Source organism: Erythrolamprus reginae, chromosome 2 (assembly GCF_031021105.1).
Source record: "Erythrolamprus reginae isolate rEryReg1 chromosome 2, rEryReg1.hap1, whole genome shotgun sequence".
NCBI lineage: Eukaryota > Metazoa > Chordata > Lepidosauria > Squamata > Dipsadidae > Erythrolamprus > Erythrolamprus reginae.
Genome location: NC_091951.1, coordinates 85,858,736 through 85,880,172, shown reverse-complemented (window position 1 = coordinate 85,880,172; position 21,437 = coordinate 85,858,736). Strand labels below are relative to the sequence as shown.

General features: G+C 40.1%; 2 protein-coding genes and 1 long non-coding RNA gene across 3 annotated transcripts in view; 1 reads left to right on the top strand and 2 right to left on the bottom strand.

The window, feature by feature from the left end:
• The window catches only part of LOC139158465 (uncharacterized), a 40,367-nt gene extending 20,284 nt beyond the window's left edge, over positions 1-20,083 (top strand). The window contains exon 3 of the long non-coding RNA XR_011557697.1: positions 20,040-20,083. This is a non-coding gene — a long non-coding RNA (uncharacterized lncRNA). The remainder of the gene's footprint in view (positions 1-20,039) is intronic.
• LOC139158462 (platelet glycoprotein IX-like) lies at positions 7,160-13,345 on the bottom strand. Its single transcript, XM_070735772.1, has 2 exons — positions 13,097-13,345; positions 7,160-9,273 (listed from the first exon to the last, which is right to left on the bottom strand). The coding sequence occupies exon 2, from the start codon at positions 9,270-9,272 to the stop codon at positions 8,718-8,720; it is 555 nt and encodes a 184-aa protein (XP_070591873.1). The 5' UTR covers position 9,273; positions 13,097-13,345; the 3' UTR covers positions 7,160-8,717.
• Positions 20,084-20,135: 52 nt separating the features above from the next.
• LOC139158464 (platelet glycoprotein IX-like) lies at positions 20,136-21,087 on the bottom strand. Its single transcript, XM_070735773.1, has one exon. It carries the CDS (start codon positions 21,082-21,084, stop codon positions 20,503-20,505), a length of 582 nt encoding a protein of 193 aa, XP_070591874.1. The 5' UTR covers positions 21,085-21,087; the 3' UTR covers positions 20,136-20,502.
• Positions 21,088-21,437: the final 350 nt, after the last annotated feature.

Genomic DNA, 21,437 nt, shown 5'->3' with positions numbered 1-21,437 from the left:
TCTTGTTCACAGTCGTATAATACAGGTGTCCCATTCACAGAGCAAAAGACTGAAAGAGTTGGTTAAAATTTGATAGTCCACTTTAGAGCTATATAGCAGAAATAAGGCTATTGTCCCATCTTCTCCACCTGGAAACTGTTATTCAGGCAGGAACGGCTGCTTCATTTTTTATCATGTTTCAACCAACCTCTGGTCCTGTAGTAAAGATATTCTCTCCCCATGACTTTCCAAATGTTCAGCAACTGGGTCTCCTATCAGCACCTTCTGGATGGCTTATCCCTACTATCAAATGCTACCCGTAAAGTATGTTCTGTGTAAGCAAGGCCTCTACCTACATTTTCAATTTTTAAAATTTACATATGATCCATCAATAAATGCAGTAATCTGGCCAATTAGTAGATGTATTATATCTGTGCACCCTGCATTGAGTGCCAATACATTCCCAGTGCAATCCAAAATGCTGTCTTTAAACTATGAAACCATATATGCCTTTACACGTAGATACCAGCAAAACTGCTTTCTCTAAGCAGAATTTTACAATAGAGTAGAATAACAGAGTTGGAAGGGACCTTGTAGGTCATCTAGTCCAACCCCCTGCTCAAGCAGGAGACCCTATACTATTTCTGACAGATAGCTTTCCAGTCTCTTCTTAAAAGCTTACATTGATTAAGCACCTACAACTTTGAAGGCAAGCTATTCCGTGGGTTGACTGTTCTCACTGTCAGAAAATTTCTCCTTATTTCTAGGTTGAATCTCTCCTTGGTCAGTTTTCATCCATTATTCTTTGTCTGGCCTTCAGTGCTTTGAAAAATAGGTTGACCTCTGCTTTTCTGTAACAGCCTTTCAAATATTGGAACATTGCTACCATGTCTCCCCTGGTCCTTCTCTTCACTATATTAGCCATGTCCAGTTCCTGCAAACATTCTTCATATGTTTTAGTCCCTAGACCCCTAATCATCCTTGTTATTCTTCTCTGCATACTTTCTAGAGTCTCAACATCTTTTTTATAGTATTGTGATCAAAACTGGATGGAGTATTTATTTATTTATTTATTTATTTACTTACTTACTTACTTACTTACTTACTTACTTACTTACTTACTTACTTACTTCTTACTTATTTATTTATTAGATTTGTATGCCGCCCCTCTCCGCAGACTCGGAGCAGCTCACAACAAGAACAGAACAAATCCAATATTTAAAAACACTTTAAAACCCTTAATATAAAAAACAATCATGTGGTCTTACTAAGGCTTTATGGAGGTGTGGTCTTACTAAGGCTTTATGGAGTTGTATTAATACCTCACTTGATCTTGATTGAGCCAATGCAATTCTAAATTGCATTAACAGATGTTAATTGCATTAACATCTGTTAATGCAATTTAGAATTTCATTGGCTTTTTTGGCTGTAGCTGCACACTGCTGGCTCTTATTTAATTGATTGTCCACTAAGACTCCAAGATCCCTCTCACAGTTTAGAATTTGGATCTATAAAAAATAATGGATAAACGTCCAAATATTTATGCATGTATTCATTAACTGTATGAAGTGATGTTTTGAAGTCCCATATAGTATAGAGTAAGGCTATGCTCTTGATGGAGATATGCAGGAACTGGTATATTTATAGGCAGCCCCTAGGCAAAGGGGGCTGAAACATTTTTTTAAATTGACAACAACCAAATAATATTCAGAAGTAGTTCAGATAGAGGCCTCCTTAATTCACTGAACTATGATGATGATGATGATAATTGCTTGAGATTCGTACCAACCCCCACCCTCCTTGCCTTCTGCAAGAGTTTGAAGACTTGTGCCGACAGGCCTGGGGACACTAGACATCAGCCCCTGCCGATGAATGGAACTTATTTTTGTTTGTTAGAATGAGAGTGACTGGTTTTTTTTAATAAATTGGTTTTAGATTAGTTAGTTTAATTTTTAAAATTGGATTTAGAATATTTTGTATTGTTCTTTATAGGCTGTAAACCACCCCAGTCCCTGAAGATGGGTGGCATATAAATCCAATCAATTAAAGTCAATCAATCAATCAACGATGTGGAGGAGGAGGAAGATTAGTTAGAATTGCAATATTCTGTTATTATAGCCATTTGATACATATGACTTGCCTTTTTATGGGATTGATTTCAGGTATGATCTTCCTAGTGGGAAGCTGACATATATAGAGAGAAATCTATGGCCTTCATCCAGATAGAAAAGCCTTTGAACTAGCATACAGTCATGAGTTATGGAGAGTCAAATCGTATTTGAAGCAGGGGAATAAATGTTGCCAAGCTTTGCACAGATACAGGCAGTTAGAGATTTGTGAGCTCTAACCTTAACCAAAACCCCATATCTGATACATGTCACCAGGACAAAAAAACCCTCTTCTCTCTCATCCCAACTTATCTCATAGGGCTGTTGTGGGGAAAATAGGAGGAGCGGGTGCTGGGTATGCTGCTTTGAGCTTTTGACCAAAAGAAGGGCTGTATAAATCAAATAAATATGTATGTACATGCATGTGGTGGTTTTTTAAAAAAAAACTTGGTTGTTTGTACTGTATCTTAGCAAATGTATCCTCATCATTGTCATCCTTCTTTCCTACAGAGGAAAGGTTAGGTTTTTGCAGCAGAGGTTAGACTACTGTAATTATTACTATCCAGTCCCATCACAAATGATGGTTTGGCAAAAGGGTAGGCAGATAATAGATACAATTTTGCCCGAGCATCTGTCCCTGCTCCTAAAATCCACAATATTTGTAGACAGCCATGATATTCTCTGGTTATCAGCTCCATGTAGTTTTCTGTAAGAGCAGGCTGCCAGTAAAACTGTTATATTTTGTTCCATGGTATGTGTGTATGTGTGTGTGTGTTTGTGTGTGTGTTGTATAATACCCATCAGTATATGAACCATATTGGACCTATTGGACTGTTAAGGTAGATACAAAATTTATTTATTTATTTATTTATTATTTAGATTTGTTTGCCACCCCTCTCCGCAGATTCGGGGCGGCTCACAGCAGGATACAACAATTCATGACAAATCTAAATATAATTTAAAATATTTAAAAAATCCCATTTACTAAGCAAACATACACACAAACATACCATGCATAAATTGTACATGCCCGGGGGAGGTGATTCAGTTCCCCCATGCCTGACGACAAAGGTGGGTTATAAGGAGTTTACGAAAGGCAGGGAGAGTAGGGGCAGTTCTAATCTCTGGGGGGAGTTGGTTCCAGAGAGTTGGGGCCGCCACAGAGAAGGCTCTTCCCCTGGGGCCCGCCAACCGACATTGTTTAGTTGACGGGACCCGGAGAAGGCCCACTCTGTGGGACCTAATCGGTCGCTGTGATTCGTGCGGCAGAAGGCGGTCTCGGGGATATTCTGGTCCAGTGCCATGAAGGGCTTTAAAGGTCATAACCAACACTTTGAATTGTGACCGGAAATTGATCAGCAGCCAATGCAGACTGCGGAGTGTTGGTGAAACATGGGCATACCTAGGTAAGCCCATGACTGCTCTCGCAGCTGCATTCTGCACGATCTGAAGTTTCCGAACACTTTTCAAAGGTAGCCCCATGTAGAGAGCATTACAGTAGTCAAACCTCGAGGTGATGAGGGCATGAGTGACTGTGAGCAATGAGTCCCGGTCTAGATAGGGCCGCAAATGGTGCACCAGGCGAACCTGGGCAAACGCCCCCCTCGCCACAGCTGAAAGATGGTTCTCTAATGTGAGCTGTGGATTGAGGAGGACGCCCAAGTTGTGGACCCTCTCCGAGGGGGTCAATAACTCCCCCCCCAGGGTGATGGACGGACAGATGGGATTGTCCTTGGGAGGCAAAACCTACAGCCACTCCGTCTTATCCGGGTTGAGTTTGAGTCTGTTGACATCCATCCAGGATCCAACAGCCTCCAGACACCGGCACATCACTTCCAAAATACAATAGTCTTTGGCTTACAACTGGTTGCTTAGCAGTCATTCAAAGTTCAAACTGATTCCCCAAAAGGTGGAACTCAGTTTCAAAGTTCCAACTGCCATTCTGCCCCCCTGAGGTTACATGACCACAGTTCGTGTACTTAGCAAGTAATCCTCACCAGTGATGAGATTCAAAATTGTTTGCTATTGGTTCTATGGACATGGCTTAGTGGGCTTGGCTTGGTGTTCTATAGGAGGGGAAGGATACTGTAAAATCTCCATTCCTCCCCACTCCAGGGAAAGGGTTCTATAAAATCTCAATTCCCTCCCCATTCCAGGCGAAGGTTACTGCAAAATCCCCATTTCACCTGGGACTCTGGAGACAGAGGATAGATGGGGGCGAGGCCAGCCAGAAGTAGTATTTACCGGTTCTCCGAACTACTCAAAATTTACACTACCGGTTCTCCAGAACTGATCAGAACCTGCTGAATACCACTTCTGGTCCTCGGTTATGGTTGTTTGCAGCAGCCTATAGTCACATGACTATGATTTTACAACTTTTTAAAAACTGAAAATGGGTTTATTTCCAGTTTGGAACATGGAATTTGCTTTTTTTTTTACTGCTGCTGCGCATTGGGTTGACATCTTCATTCAGCTGTCCACCAAAACCCCAATATCACTTTCTACTCCCTCCATATCTTCTTTCTCCTTCTCTCTTTCTTATCTTCTTCCCTCCTGCCTCTCTCCCCTTCCTTTCTGCTTCCTCTTCCTCCCTCTTGTCCTTCCCTGAGTACTTTTCATCCTAATGGAATGGCTGCACATGTTGATGGTGGAGCTGCAGCTGAAGTAAATGTCAATACTGACATCCATCATCTCAATAGGTACATTAAACATGCGGTGCCACAAGGTAATATGTTGAATAATAGTTACTGAGTGCACAGTATCCATGTTGCTATTTACAAAAAATTCCACAGATGTAACTCCTTTTACATGCAGAAGGAAATTGGTTCTGTGGCAATTATAATCGAACTATTGGCACCCAACTAAAAGAAATACAATTTTAAGATGCTTCTTTGCATTAGGAGGACATATGTTTCATTTGTTCCTGCAGTGGTTCTGATTTCTAATTCCTTTTCCCACCACGTCTCTTCTAAAGAACCTATTTTCTCTTTATGTCTCGTGCCAAGGTCTCTGGTGGTGTCTCCTTTATCATCTGCCTGTATTCTCTTAGGGAGCTCTATCTCACAAACTTAAGAACTGTGACTGTGAAAATTGCAAAGGGCTTGTCTAATTCTTTCTAGAGATCAAGGAGAAAGCGTGAAGTGGAATAAAGTGCCTCATGGTTTGCAGCTGCTCCAGGTACATAAATAATGTGGGCGGGAGGGGGGGGGGAGCACTGGCGGCAGCCGAACTTTTGGCATTCTTTTTTTTCCCCTAAAATCTTTTTGCCAGTTCCCACTCAAGCTTTATTTCTTCTTTCTACACAAAACAGGGACATTCACTGTAGCTTGTAGTACAGCTTGCATCTAGATCCCTTTTACAGGGAATAGTAAATATATGTTTAGTCTTCTGAGATCAGAATAATTCATTTTTAGTTTTAAGAGGAGAAGCCCATCCCAAATTAAATCAAGTAGCTGAATTCCACTGATTTTAGTGGGAGAATCAAAGAAAGGCTTAAATATGTGTTTACATGAAGACTACATTTGAAAGCGTGCAGTTAACAGTACACAGAAAGATAGGTATTCTTAGTTTTGTCTGTTTATACTGAAATGCTTGTTTACCAGACTTATCCTAGAAGGGCGAAAACAATTCAGTTCAAATGTTTTCACCAGTCTACTTTGCAAATCCCATGAATTCTATGCCAATTTCATGTAGACATATAAGCTTTTATCATGATTTATTATTTGATTTATTCTCCTTAGGATTCAAACCCCTTTCATCTGAAACCTTGGGTTTGAATTTTGTTATTTTGCTGAGTTTGATTCCCATTCTTACAGAAACCTTCTAAAGTATCATCTGTACAGCGTGATACTTATTGATACCATTTTCTAATTTTGCAGTACAGATATTTGAGAAGAAGAAGAATATTGTGTGACACATTTAGAGTAACCCTTCCTGATATGGAGAGCATTGTGTTATTAATAATCATCATGGTAAAATTCTTGTTATTGAAGGAAATAATTTATTTGAATATTAAATTGGTTTGGCTAGTGAAAATCATTCTTACTATTGCAAATTGTATATTTTGCAGCCTTTTTGAATGTATGATTTCTCCTAAGCTGCAAAAAAAAAAGTTCATTTAGAGCTTCAGTTCTCACCATCCACAGTTATTTTGGCCATGGTGATGGGAGTAATCCAAGTACAGTGATCCCTCGAGTTTCACGATCTCGATCTTCGCGAAACGCTATATCGCGATTTTTCCACCGATGACGTCACTCCCTTCCTTTCTCATCTTTCTTTCTCTCTCTCTTTCTCTATCTTGCTTCTTCCTCTCTCACACTCTCTTCCTCCCTCTCTCATCTCTTTCTTTCCTTCTCTCTCTTTCTCTATCTCTCCCCCTCTTGCTGGCAGGCGGCGGGCGGGCGAGCGAGGGCATCAGTGAGGAGCCGGGGTTTCCCCTTTGCGTGGGCGGCTGGGAAACCCCGATCTTCGTCTGCTCGCTGCTGCTGCGCTACCGAGCAGATCAGCTGCTGGGCGGCCGAAGGAACCTTCCCTGGGTCTTCCCGGCCGCCCACGCAAAGGGGAAACCCCGGCTCCTCGCTGATGCCCGCCGCTCGCCCGCCTGCCAGCAAGAGGGGGAAGACCCAGGGAAGGTTCCTTCGGCCGCCCAGCAGCTGATCTGCTCGGTAGCGCAGCAGCAGCGAGGAGCCGAATCGGGTTTCCCCTTTGCGTGGGCGGCGGGGAACGCAAACTCCACCATCTACGCATGCGCGGCCATAGGAAAAAAGGGCGCGCATGCGCAGATGGTGTTTTTACTTCTGCAACCCTACATCGCGAAAAATCGATTATCGCGAGGGGTCTTGGAACGGAACCCTCGCGATAATAGAGGGATCACTGTAATGTGGAAAACCCATGTTGATAAAAGTTAACATAAATTCTTCTTTTTCGTGTGTATTTGCAAATGCCTGGATAAATTCCCACAATTTTCTTGGTAACAAGTGGTTTGCCCTTGCCCCCTCCTTCAGATGGTTAAAAACAGTTTAAAACAATCGGTTGCTGCAGAAATATTAGAGAACAATAAGCATCAGTAGACATGAACTTGCATATTTTTAAAAATCCAGAATAACATAAAGGTATTCATGAAATAATACCATGTATTGCAAAACAAATACAGGTGAGTATTCCTGCGAAAGGAATAGGATGTACAATCCTAAAACATTCTTTGCCTGACTGCAAATATCTTCTGTCTGGGTGATCTGCAAGACACATAATCTAAGACGATATACGACAGATGGAATCCAAGACCAAGCTACAAGGAATAAATTGGAATCACTCTATAATATGTAAATAGATATATTGCTTTTGTGTTAAATGGTCTATACAAGAAACACCCCTGATTTAATGGTGGGATATGTGTGTATGTTGGGGTGGTGGGCACTTTTCACTATACACTGTTTTATGTTGTGTGTATATTAAAATTGTTAAAAATCAGTAAAAATATTTTTTTTAAAAATCTATAAGGTTTGTACAAAACAGAGGTGGGTTCCTCCTGGTTCAGACTGGTTCACCTGAATCGGTAGCAAGCAGCAAGTGATGTCACAATGATGTCATAGAACCAGTTCTGTCAATGCTGGTCTGTGGATCCTGCCATCTCTTTTTAATTTTTTTTTTAAAAACAGGGTTTTTTCTTCGGTGCCGCGTATGCTCAGTGCATGAGGAAGTGACCTGGCAGAAAGGTAAGTTAAAACCCACCCCTGGTACAAAGTGTTAAATTTGGAGAGTATTTTCTCAAACTAGAGGCTTTGAGGTCTTGAATCAAATTCAGAACAAGACAAATACTATAAACCAACACGCATTTCTTTGAACTTGATAATAGGTTTTTCCATGCAATCTCAGCAAGAAATCATATCTGCTGCTAACTGCTTTTGGTGTTGTTGATAGATATATTAATAACAGCAAAAACAGCAGGAAACCTAGACATATACACATACAAGTGGAGCTCCACATATACTACTCATTGCATTAGTGTAAATAGAAAGTGTTTGGAGAATTTCTAATTGTGGCATATACTAATCAGCATCTGGAGCAGCTGGATTCTGCCCGCTAAAAACTGTTTATAGATTAAATGAAAATGAAAATGACCACAACTAGGACAGAATCCAGGTCAACAGATGCTAAATAATTCAGTATATTTATTTATTAATCAAATGCCATAATTGAACACCTGATCTTTGGCTTGAATTATAGTACAAAAATGTGGAAGGTGCTTCCATCAGATGATTTCCGACATGTTATGAAAATCAAAAGTATGTGTAAAAAATGAGATGCTAATTCTTTGATTTTAATTTTACCTCAGAAGCTGCAAATTATAGTTTTTGTTCAGTGTACATATTCATAATGAGTTTCTGGTCTTTAAAATGAATAATCTAAATAGTCAAGCTTTTCAATTGACCATTTCACTTTTAATGATAAACATAAATAACTTGTTTGACCTTTCTCTTTGTTCTGCAACCTAGTGCATAGTAGCTACAAGCAATGATAAATGGCTTGGTTGGTATTCTTTTTTCCTGTTCTTCTTCTCAGTTGATCAGAAATTGCAGGCAGTGTTTCTGGGTCTCAGTTGGCCGGATTTCGGGGGGGGGGGTTGGTTGGTCATAAATTCTTGTCATAAACATACACTTTAAGCTTAGTCCTTTTTGTCATCAAGAAACAGTTGATAATAAAAAGAATAAGAATAAAACAGAAGATGACTGCATCATTGAACAAAAAATCCGAACAAAGTATAGGAGAAGTGAAGCAAAGCTGCAGTTCGTGCCTCTTGAGCTCAGTTATCATTTTTTTGTGAAGTTCAGGAGGAGTAAAACATCTAATATCTTTAGATGCTAAGCTTTCCTTTTGGTCATCCAACCAGTTTTTCAGGTACAAAATCCTACAGTCACAATGCCATGGATTCCTAGATAGGTTGATGATCTTTAACACCTGAAGATGGTCAAATGCTCCTGCAGGTATTGTGGCTAGCTTATTGCCCTGGAGGTACAACTCTTGCGTTTCACTTGGCAAAAATGGAAGCACCATCATTTCCATGAAGCTACAGTTCAGTTTTAGCGGACTGTTTCCTGGTGGAGAGCATGTACAATGGTGTGGACAGTGGCTCGTAAAGGCAGCTTCAAGAAACAGAAGAATCAATAAGCCTTGACATGGGATCATTCTGAAATTTTAAATGAGGATTATTGTATAAAGAAATGAATTAGCTTAAGTTTATAAACATTTAGTTTTACTCAACCTTTCTCCACAACAAACCTGTAAAATATGTTGTCATAACTCAGAGGTACCCAACCTTGGCAACTTTAAGACCTGTTCATTTCAACTCCCAGAAATCTCCATCCAGCATAGCTGGCTGGGGAATTCTGGGAATCGAAGTCCACGGGTCTTTGGACACCCCTGATGTAAATTAATATTTCATATTCATAGTATATTTGAATAGGTGATTTAATATTTTAATATTTTGTGCTGCTTATCAAAGATCCCCCTTGGAGTTAAAGTTTACTTTAATATTATAGTTAAAAAATATTTTCATATCAGACAGAATTAATTTAGTTTTTGCAATATATGGTAGTCTGCATCTAAGTTGAATCTTCTCCTGACTACCCCTTTCAAATAAGAAATCAATAATTTTATAAGCAGCCAACAGGAAGGTAAAGTTAATTTTCATACAAACAATTTATTCCTCATTGTGCTAGATCAGTGCTGGTGAACCTTTGTTGGTTCACATGCCAAAAGGGTGTGTGTGTGTGTGTGTGTGTTTGCTAGCATATACACACATGCCCAAGCCATTCCCTCCTCCCACACATGTGCGCGCGCACACTGCCAATGTACATGCAAACAATCCCCACTTGTCCCCATGCATGCGTATGGGCCTTACTGAAGCCTGGAATGGAGAAAAAATCAGCCAAAAGGCAAACTGGAAATTCAGAAAACAGACTTCTGGTTTGCCCATTAGGCTGTTTTTCATATTCTGGAGCCCTTGGGGAAGCTTCCTGAAGCCCCGGAGTGCAAAAAACAGCTCAATGGGTAAAGTGGAAGTCTGTTTTTCCAAACTTCCAGTTTGCCCCTTGAGTGGTTTTTTTCACTCTGTGGTTCAGGGAAGCTTCCTTGAAGCATCCAAAGGGCAAAATGGCCTTCCCCAAGGACGAAAATGAGCTGGCTAGTATGTGCATGGGTGCTGGAGCTACCATAAGGCAATGCCTTGCGTGTCCTCCAATATGGGTCTGTGTGCCTGTGGTATGAGTGACATAGGTTCGCTATCAGGGTACTAGACCATCTGTGAAGCACAATATGAATGTTTTCCTTCAGAGTAGGCTCTGATCTTTGCGAAGGCTTATGTGTAGAAACCTTTTTCTCAAATCTGAAGTTCAGGTCTGAATCTTAAACACAAAATTTAAAGAGTTGTGATACATAGTATACCAATTTATTAGATTTCAGTTGGACAGTAATAAAAGAGTGATCTGCCAAAAGAGGGGGAATGGACAGATTATTAAATTTAATTCACATCTGTCATCAGCAGGAAATTATTAGGTAATCACGAGAAAGCCATTATCAGAATCCTTTCTGTGTTATAGAATTTACTTATTGTAGGAATAAGGTAAGTGGGCATTTATGATCTCAGTGGAGGAAGTATAGGAATATCACAAAAGCAGCCCGTTCTGCATACCCTGCCTCCATTTACAGGTAGTCCTAGTGAGAGATTTAATAAATATGTTTTCCTCTTTTTACAGCCTTTTTTTGCCACTATTGTTAAGTAAATAATTACAGTTGTTAAGTGAATCTGGTTTCCCCACTGATTTTGCTTCTCAAAAAATTGTAAAAGGGGAAGTCACATGACCCTGGGACACTGCAACCTATCAGTCCTCAAGCATCTGAATTTTGATCACATGACTGTCGGGATGTTGCAATGGTTGTGTGAAAAATGGTCACGAGTCACCTTTCCAGTGCTGTCATAACTTGAGTCACTAAATGGACTATTGCAAGTCGAGGACTACCTGTGTACTGGCGGCACTCTTTTTAAAAGGCTGAAAATGTAGACCAGTGGAATCATCTGCTTAATCAAGGAATAGGTAGATGGAGCTGAACGCAGAGAAGAAAATAATCTGAAGCTGTTATCTCAGACGTTGCTCATTCCCAAAATGGTTGGAAAGACCAAAAAATGCAACCCCAACTCCAGAGGTGGGTTCCTTAATTTCTTCCCAGTTCACACCGGTTGTATAGAACTGGTAGATAACCAGTGGTGATGTCACAGAGTTGGTTCTGCTGGTCCATGGACACTGCCACCTTTTGGGGGAAGGATTGGAGGGGATTTTCTTTGCTGGTTTTGTTTCTACACATGCGCAGAAGCTGAGTTTTCGATACTGCACATGCACATGTGCATGCGCCCGTGAAGCACAGTCATGTAGCATGCAATGCATGGACAGCCCCGTGGCGCAGGAGCAAATTGGCAGCAATGTATGTTAGAACCCACTCCTGCCCAACTCATATTAAAAACACCTAACTAGGAAAAGCTTTCCCACCCTTACCTAGAAGTGCTTTCAGGCCTGCTGGGATCATTGAAACCTTATTGATTGGGGTCCTCCCCAATCAATAGGATTTTTAAAAAATATTTACCTTTCTAGACATTTAGTATATTTTATGGTTTTTCTTTCTGTTTCTATTCTCTTTTATAACATTAGCAGCACAAAGTGTTCTGTTTTTAAATTTGATAAAACAAATCAGAGCAAATAACTTTGTGGGTCTCACATCTGGACAGAATTGTATAGAATTTAAGGAACTTTAAAGCAATAGGTGAATATACCACTATGAGCTAAGCGAAGACAGGGAGGAGATGGGGTGGTGAGGTTCTGTTTTGGCCCTTCCCCCTGTGCAGCTGTTGCTGCTTTGCATGTAGCAGCAAATTCAGCTGTATTCTCAAACCAAGGCAAAATGCCTATCTCTGATAGTAAGCAGTAAAATGTGAGGCATGCAGTTTTTGAAAGAACCTGTTCAAAAATCTTAATTATGCATCATAGGGTAAAAGCAAGTATTTAAAGCAATTAAAGCCATTCATGTAAAATTACTCTTTTATGTTGTTTATATATGCCCTGAAAATATTAAATGTTTTTTTTATTTTTGAAAATCTATTTTCATTGTAAAAAGTAGGTTGTCTGTATTTAAGTAAGAACCTGCCAAATTCAGATGTTCCATGCGTGAATCTGCTATTTTATTTCCCCATATAGCTTTCGCTTAATGTTCTGTAGTCTCAAGTATGCTTAGTTCTCTTTTGGGATTTCTTCCCTCTGTGGTTTTATTTTAGGGATTGGGGGTTTCATTTCTAGAGATCCTCAAGTGCCTCCAATCTTGCTTTCACATATAGATAATAAGCAATGGATAATAAATAATGGAAATAGAAGGTTTATGATCGATTCTGCTATGTTATGATGAAAGATCAATTATTCTATTAAGTTAGCAATAAAATAGAAACCATTTAAACTTTTTTACAATATAAAAAGGAAGAGTTTGGGATAATAACAATAATTAATAATTATGTTGTAGTACCAAGAGTCAGCAGAAGAGAAAGAAGTGGAGAAAATCCCAAAATACAATAGAATAGAATGACTAAGGAAATAGAAAACAAAGATAATACCAATAGTAATAGGCCCAAATCAGCTGGAGCATCATTTGAGCATCATTGGCATTGACAAAATCACCATTTGTCAATTGCAAAAGGCAGCTTTATTTGGAAATAGCTTACATCCTGCAATGATACTTTTAACCCTATTAAATAATATCTGCCTATGTCAGGACCTTGGGAAACATTTGACAGATGATGAATAAAAATGCCATATCCAGTTTAAACAGCTGGCTGACCAACAAAAGTAATTTTTTAAAAAAAAATTACCATTGGGGGATTTTTTTGCAGGGTTTTTTTTTTTTTGCTTTTTTTCTCTTTAGAAGTTTGAAAAGACATAATAAACACCTTTGATACCAGAAAAAGAACTTACCTCAAGCCAAAGACACATGAGAAAGTCGTCTGCACACCTTTGCATCTTCTTAATTTTGTTTGTAAATAGTTACATTGATTTTCAGCATCTCAGCTTTCAACCCTGTGCATTTTTCAATACTGGAAAAGATAGAGCTGATTCACAGTCCACGTCATCTTTCCAAAATTCTCTAGCAAACTTTTTGCACATGATCCATTTTCAGTGTGTGGCATAGTTATTCCATCTTTCTGTGGGTTGTTACAAAGAGAACTGTAATCAACAGCACGCCCTATGAAAATCCATTTGATTGGCTATGTAGGAAGTGTCCCGAAGCTTATGAAAGAAGTGGCCGGGGAAGATAAGCTTGTGATACTCCCTCATCGGCCATTGCAGCTTAATTCACACTGTCTCTGGAAGAATTCCCCTGATAACAACACCCTGGTTCCTTCTGATAAGAAGAGCTCGGCTTATTAGAAAAGCTACACTCCTTCAACAAGTCTCCAAAACCTCTAAAGTTTATTTTCCAGAGAGAGCAACATTTTTGCATTCTCTGCTATAACTTAACTTCAATTCTGATTTCCAAAAATATCTTTAAAATAAAGAAGCTTTTAAAAAAATTATTGGAAGTGAAAATTGGTACATGTCTACGTTGATGTGAATTCAATGAACAAGAATTAAGGACTTTATTTCAGATGTTTCATAGATATTTCTCCAACTTAAAGCATAGAATGGTAGGACATGTGTCAGGGTTTTCTTTCCATTTTGCCTGCTACATGAAACTCTCATATTCCTAATGAACTTTCTAGAGCAGAAAATATTTTCATGTTAATTTTACATGAAATGAAATGATCTAGGTTTACCTTTGCACAAAAACCAATTATCATAAACAGCAATAATGATGGAATTTAAACACCAGACACATAATGGAGCTGCAACTCATTAATTTATAAATGATGCAAAGCTCACAATGCAGTTACATTTCTTTGCACATCATTAGTGAAGGATTTGTTTCCATTGCTTAGGGGTTTTTCAGGCAGTTATCATAAAATAGCAAATTATAATAGCAAAGAACAGTGTTCTGTAAAGCAAAAGAGATTGCTTGTGGTTTTGAAAACCCAATTCAGGCAAGTTTTTTTCATGCAACATCCAGTTACTGTTTCTCTCTCTTTTTCATTTCTTTTGATGAATTTGGACAATGTTGATCTCCCTTTAAAAAAAATGATCCAAAAACTAAAAATGTTGGCTGTCTACTTGTCCTTCCCATGGTATCTATTGATTAATATGAGTGACATAATACTGGCTTGAAACACAGCTGCTGAGCGCAAGAGTCAAGGGCAATGGTTGCCCCTTTGTAATGGATTTCTGGATTGAGGCTTCCTTGACTAATTGGCTTAGTTCTTATCTGGTATGCCAACAGCACCTTTTCCTAGGTTGGGAAGCTCTTCAGACAGTCACTTATGTCCAAGTCGCACTGTGTCTTGACTACTGCAACATTATCTACATGGGGCTGTTGGTGATCGCCCAAAAGCTCCACACAAGTCATGGGCATGGTTCCATATGACCATGTAACGCCTGTTTCATGAGCTACACTGGTTGCTGGTTTGCTTCCTGTTGTGATTCAAGGGTGGTTTCTCTTACCTTTCCTACCAATTCGGAAGCGCACATGTTGCATTGGAAGTGTGTGCTTCGTGCGTTACATCTGGATACTGACCCTCTGCACATGTGTAGAAGACTTTGCACATGCGCAGAGGGTTCGTTGCCAGCTGCTTTCAAGCCGCGGCGACTGAGGAACTGGTTTGGAGGTGTGGCAAGCTGGCCATCACTAACAGTTCGGTGAACAGGGCCAAATATCTGTCACCAGCTTTCATGAATCAGTCAGAACCTGTAGCAACCCACCACTGGATACAAGATGCTGATTACCTATAAAGTTCTACATAGCGTAGTCTTTGGTTGTCCAAATTTACATGAATACCTGGAAGATCATCGTCTGTTATTCCATCGTGTTGGAGGAATAATACCTCATTAAAAAACCTTGGTCCAGCTGGCCTGGCTGGAAGCACCTTATAAGGGCCTCTTTCCAGGGTTACAGGAGAAGATGATCAACAGTCCCAACAGTAGATAAAGTTGCAAAACCATCTTATAGGACATTGATGGCGAACCTTTTTTCCTTTGGGTATCAAAAGAGCATGGGCATGTGCTATCACGCATGTGCGAGTGCCCACACCCATAATCCCCTGCCCCCGTGGAGGCCCTGTGGAGGCCAGAAATGCCCTGTTTCCCAACTTCTGGTAGACCAAGTAGGCTTGTGTTTACCATTCAGGGGAGGATAAAAACGCCCTCTCCCATCCTCCCAGAGGCTATCTGGAAGCAAAAACTGCCCTTCCAGAGCCTCTGTGTGAGCCAAAAATCAGTTGTACAGCAAACACATGCACATTGGAGCTGAGCTGGGGCTGCAGTAGAGGCAGGGCAGGCGTTCCCGAAGCGCTCGGAGAAAGCGCTCTCGCAGCCCTCTCGCTGACAGAGAGAGCGAGAGAGAAAGTAAGTGAGAAAGAGAGAGAGAGACAAAGGGGGGACAGAGAGATAGCAAGAGAGAGAAGAGAAAGAAAGCAAGAGAGATAGAAAGAAAGTGAGAGAGAAAGAAAGCAATAGAAAGAGAGGGAGAGAAAAAGGGAGAGAGAGAGCAAGAGGGAGAGAGAGAAAGAGAGAGAAATGACTCTTGATTTAAAGCATATGGTAAAAAGCACCCAAATAATAACAGAGAAAAAAAAAACCCAGCCGTTTGTGTGTGTGTGCGTGTGCGTGTGTGTTTGTGTGTGAACTCTCGAACCATTTCCAATAGCTCACCTGTTATTGGAAATGGTTCAAGAGTTCACACACACACACACACACACACACACAAGGGGGGGAGACAGGGATGGAAAAAGAGAAGATAGTAATAATAGTAATAGATTTTGGTTTTGTTTTATTATTAATTTCTTTTAATAAAAAAGAAGGGAATTTTTTTCTTATTTATTTGTTTGTTTGTTTGTTTGTTTGTTTGTTTGTTTGTTTGTTTATTTATTTATTTATTTATTTATTTATACTTCTATGCCACCCAGCTCAGACACTATACTTTTCCGCCCACACCGAAAAAAAATTAGAGGGAACATTGGTGCCAGCAGATATGGCTCCACGTGCCACCTGTGGCACCCGTGCCTTAGGTTCGCCATCACTGTTCTAGGAGAAGGGAAACTCTGACTGCAAACCTCCACTGCCTTGTGGCTATATCCATCATTGGAAAAAGCTTGAGGAGTAAACCTTGAGGCAAAATCCGGAGCCGGAAGCAATTCCTGACTATGTACAGCCATGTTCTGATAACTCCTATGACATAACTGGAAGCAATAGTATTGGCTTTGCCATTCCACTGAATTATTTCAGAGGCACGGAGAGGAGGGATCTGCTGCTTGGGTAACAGTCTATTCTCCACACTAACGTACCGAGGCCTCATGCTCTGGAGAGGTTACTTCAACTTTGCATATAGCATTTTAGGAACTCTTTCCAGAGCATGATAGTATTTTCAGACTATGAATGAATGAGTCTTTGGTTACTTGAGGAACTGCCTGACTCGGTATATGCTGCAGCCAATTGGATCTGGCAGGGTTGGCATGCTCTGTGTTCCTTTTATTAAACTACTGGGACTCCTGAAGAGTGTCTTCTAAGTAGGCAGCATCTGCCCTTTGAGACAAGGTTATTTTCAAAATCTGGGTAGACTTCTACTCTGCTGCTGTTGTTTAGAAGAACATCAACCCCCTAGCTTTTCACCCAGGCATATGGCAAGAAAGAGTAAAGCCTTTCACTTCATTATGCTTTCCTTGTTTTATCTTTATGTTTTATTGGTTTGATTGTAATTTCTTTTACTTTTGTGAGCTACGTAGGGTTGTTAGGAATCAGCTAACATACAAATGTAATAAAATCATGGTTTGTTGCAGAGTCAGATGTGGTATTACCATTCTTTATCATTAGGTTAGGCTTTCAATGGCTGCTGAGAGATAGATCTCTGACATTTGGAAAGCCAGTCCCTTTCTGTAATACAGTAGGATAATATTCTAATATAACATAGTCCCAAAATATAATAAATATTTTGGGACTATACTTCCCAGAGCAACCAGCTAACATTTCCAACAGTGATGTGTTTGCTTGGGAATTCTGGCAATTGTAGTTCCTCTTACCAATAGAAAACCATACTAGAAAGGACTGATATAGTGTATGATTTATATCTCGTATAACTCATAAGAAAAATGGGAGTATTAAGTCCAGATTGATGAAATAAATTAAGTAAAACGTTTTATCGTTTGTAAAAGGGCTTAGACTTTTAGGAGATAATGATAATCCTTGATAAATCTGGGGTCTACCATGCTTAAAGCCATTTCATTTAGATTTATGGTCAAGACTAACTGAATTTATGTCCAGGCTGACTTAAATTACATATTTGTAATATGTTACAAAGATTAAATTTTGATCCAATGCTAGTTAGATAATTGTAATTTCATGCAAATTTATTTATTTCTGGCATACTCTCTGTAGCATAAAAAATTCATTTTTGATGTAAAATCCTTAAATTCAGACATGATATCATCCATATAGAACAGAAGTTCCCAAACTTTTCAGTCCACTGCCCTTTTGGTACTACAAACTCATCCTCAGTTCCTTCCTTCCTTCCTTCCTTCCTTCCTTCCTTCCTTCCTTCCCCCCATCTCCCTCTCTCCCTCCCTCCCTCTTTCTTTCTTTCATTTGTCTCTCCATCCCTCCCTGTCTTCCTCCCTCCCTCCTTTCCTTCATTTCTTTCCTTCTGGCTGCCTCCCGATGCTTCCCAACTCACAAAGGTCCTGGAACTGAAGCTGGGAAGGTGAGATGTGTGACAGTGGCAGCAACTGTGCTATGGCCTGGTGTGGTCTTCAGGCTGGCAGGGGCCTTGGCAGAGCAGGGAGAGTTGGTGAATGGGCGTTCCAGGCTTCTGAGCTTCACCAAGAAGGTAAGCCGAGCACCAGCCAGGCCCACATGCTCCTGCCCACCCCTCACTTCAGCTGTCTCTCAGAAAGTTATGGGGAGTGGCAGTGGATGGAGCTGGACAGACCAGAGCTGTGGGTGTAGCAGCACCTAGCAAGAAAGGCTGGGCAGGAAGGCACGGCCGATTGCCTCATTCATGGTGCCAAGGGGCAGATGGGCTGGAAGAAGCAAAGTTGAGTGGTAGGGCAGCTCAGCCTATTGTGCCTTCTTTTGCCGTGCCCTCCACCAAAGACCACTGGAAAGGCCATGTGGAAGGCTGCCAACCCTGGCAGAGCTTCATGGAAGGGAATAGGCTGCTACCTCCCTTTCTCGCCACCCTGGCATACTTTCCTGCCTTTCATCTGGCCTTCCGCTTGCCTGCTGACTGGTGGCCAACAGAATCCCAGGCAGAATTGCACCCTGCGAGGAGCCCACCTCCAACACTCCTCTGCCAACCCATTTTCCTCTTACAGCCCCCTGCTGCCCCCTTGCTTCTTAGGGCTCCTCTAAGTCATCCCACCCACTCCCAGAGAGTGGTACCGCCCACTTTGGGAACCACTGAGATAGAATCTAGCTCCCAAGGACAGATGTCTTCTGAGCATAACTGAGAACTCTTCAATAATTTGAAATATGTTTGTGAAATAAAATAAAGAAAAACCTGGAAATTTGTGTTGTAGAACTCTTTACTAGAATTGGTGGTGTGTGAACTATCAATTTGCTTCATTTAAATCAATGAATCCAACACAATTTTCAGTGATATAGTGCTTATTAAATAATAAGAGGCACAATGGTGCATTATTCTGAAATGATTATCACACCAGTTATTGACTAGGACTACTCAACCTATACGTTCGAGACTAAAATTGTTTGAAGCAAATTGAAGTCCTTGGATACTTCCATATTCTAATCTAAATAACACAACATTCACCAGTAATTGCATTACAAAAACTGTGCAATTTGTTCAATTTTCCTCTCTTAATTCTTCTTAGAGCAAGCAAGAAGATAAAATATAAATACATATTGGGAAATAAATAATGGGAAAATACAGAAAGATCATAAATGGAAACCATTGTAACTCCCCATATATTGTAGATATCTAGAAAATGGTAGTGCAATTTCACATGAAAAGAATAATCTGAAACGGAGCTTGGCAAAAAGCCCAAATAGAATCAATTTCTGGTCACAATTCAAACTGTTGGTTATGACCTATAAAGCCCTTCATGGCATCGGACCAAAATATCTCCAGGACCGCCTTCTGCCGCACGAATCCCAGCGACCGGTTAGGTCCCACAGAGTTGGCCTTCTCCGGGTCCCGTCGACTAAGCAATGTCATTTGGCGGGACCCAGGAGAAGAGCCTTCTCTGTGGCGGCCCTGACCCTCTGGAACCAGCTCCCCCCAGATATCAGAGTTGCCCCCACCCTCCTTGCCTTTCGCAAGCTCCTTAAAACCCACCTCTGTCGTCAGGCATGGGGGAATTGAAATTTCCCTTCCCCCTAGGCTTATAGAATTTATACATGGTATGCTTGTATGTATGAGTGGTTTTTTAAATTGGGGTTTTTTAGATTATTTTTAATATTAGATTTGTTTACATTGTCTTTTTATATTGTTGTTAGCCGCCCCGAGTCTTTGGAGAGGGGTGGCATACAAATCTAATAAACAGAAATAGATAGAACCCTGTTAAGGAAATATGGATGTATTTGTGACACAGCCACCAAACTCACTCATCAAATTGCTGAATAATTAAGTATCCATATTTTTTAAAATTAATAATCCCTTCAGTAAATGGATTGGTAACTTCCAATTTCTAAATGGATAGGAATTGCAATGCTGCAAAAATAAACTATTTTCCAATCCTAAATATTGTGACCATAAAATATTTTACTAGCAAAACCATAATTTATAGAATATAACTTTCTAATTCAAATTATTTTTTTTCAGGTGGAATTGTAGAAGATGAAAGAAGATGAATTCTCTGTCCTGGTATTCAATGAATATGCGAGTAACTCCATTTTTTATATAAGAATATGCTTTACTACTGAACAAAGTTTGCACAAGATCAGGTTTATTTATTCTCTTTGTAAATGATTATATGGCTGAATGACTGAATGCCATAGCAACAGAACCTGTGATGCCTGGAAACACATTTCAATTATGCATACCAGAGCATTAATAAGTGTAGTACAATTACGTAGCAAAACAATTTATACATCTGTCAGAATTATTGGCTTAATATCAATGATAGTTATTATTGACATACATGGAAAAATGTGTGTGAGAGAAAGTGTGATCTCCTCACCAAAAGAGGCCTTTAGTTGTGACTATAGATACTTTCAGTTCACAAAAATACAATATTACATGGGTGGTTTTATTTTTACAGTATGTTATTGCCCACTGCAGCATTTCATTTTGATTTCTGATTTTCCAGGTCATGGAATTGTAGAAGTGGGACTTCAGAAGAATGCCGCTTTCTGCTGACTTGGTAAATTAACTGTTTTGAACATTGCAAAATGCATGCTGCTAAAATTAAGACAATGACTGCCAAAATAATCAGACCAAAGTCCCTAAAAAAAAAATCACGGCAAGTGATTGGCAGGGGTTTCCTACATCCCTCCAGTTCATTCCCTTTCAGCTGGCTCAAGGCTTTCATATTTAGAGAAGCTGGAGTTTTACAGGTAGCCTTTGCAAGAGAACTCTTATTGAAGTCTGCCAGCCACTCCTTGAGATATAAAATAGAGCAGTCACAGTGCCAAGGGTTGTTGGAAAAATTAATTTCCTCCAAGTTGGTCAAGCTATCCAAAGCACCACGAGGAACAGTGGTCAAATTATTGTTTTGCAGATGAAGAATTTTGATGCTCGAGTTCAAGAGGGGCATCTCCTTGAGTTCCATCAAATTGCAGTTTGCTTCCCAACCCCAGGAATCAAGAGTCTTGCAAGGACAGAGCATGCAGATCCAAGCTTGGGTTGTGTTTAAGAACAGCAACATGATTAGTCCTCTGATCATTGAGATTATTGTAGCTGTGTTGCTTGTAGCTATGGAACAAAAAAAAATACACAAGGTAATATGTGTGAGCTCATGTCTGTCTTTTCAATTACATAAGAACATAAGAAGAGCCATGTTGAATCAGGCCAAAGCCCATCGAGTCCAGCATTCTGTGTCACACAGTGGCCCACCAATTGTACATGGGGATCTTGAGCAGAAAGAGAAGGCAAGACCCTCCCTTTCCCTTGACCCCCAACAAATGGTACCCAAGGGAATCCTGCCTGCCTCAACCAACATAGAGGCGGCACGTGGACATCCATTTCAATATTATTATTTTTATTTTTATTATTATTATT

Bases quoted from the DNA above. Each gene is read 5' to 3' on its own strand.
- LOC139158462 (XM_070735772.1), bottom strand. From the start codon at position 9,272: ATGATCCCATGTCAAGGCTTATTGATTCTTCTGTTTCTTGAAGCTGCC.
- LOC139158464 (XM_070735773.1), bottom strand. From the start codon at position 21,084: ATGTTGCTGTTCTTAAACACAACCCAAGCTTGGATCTGCATGCTCTGT.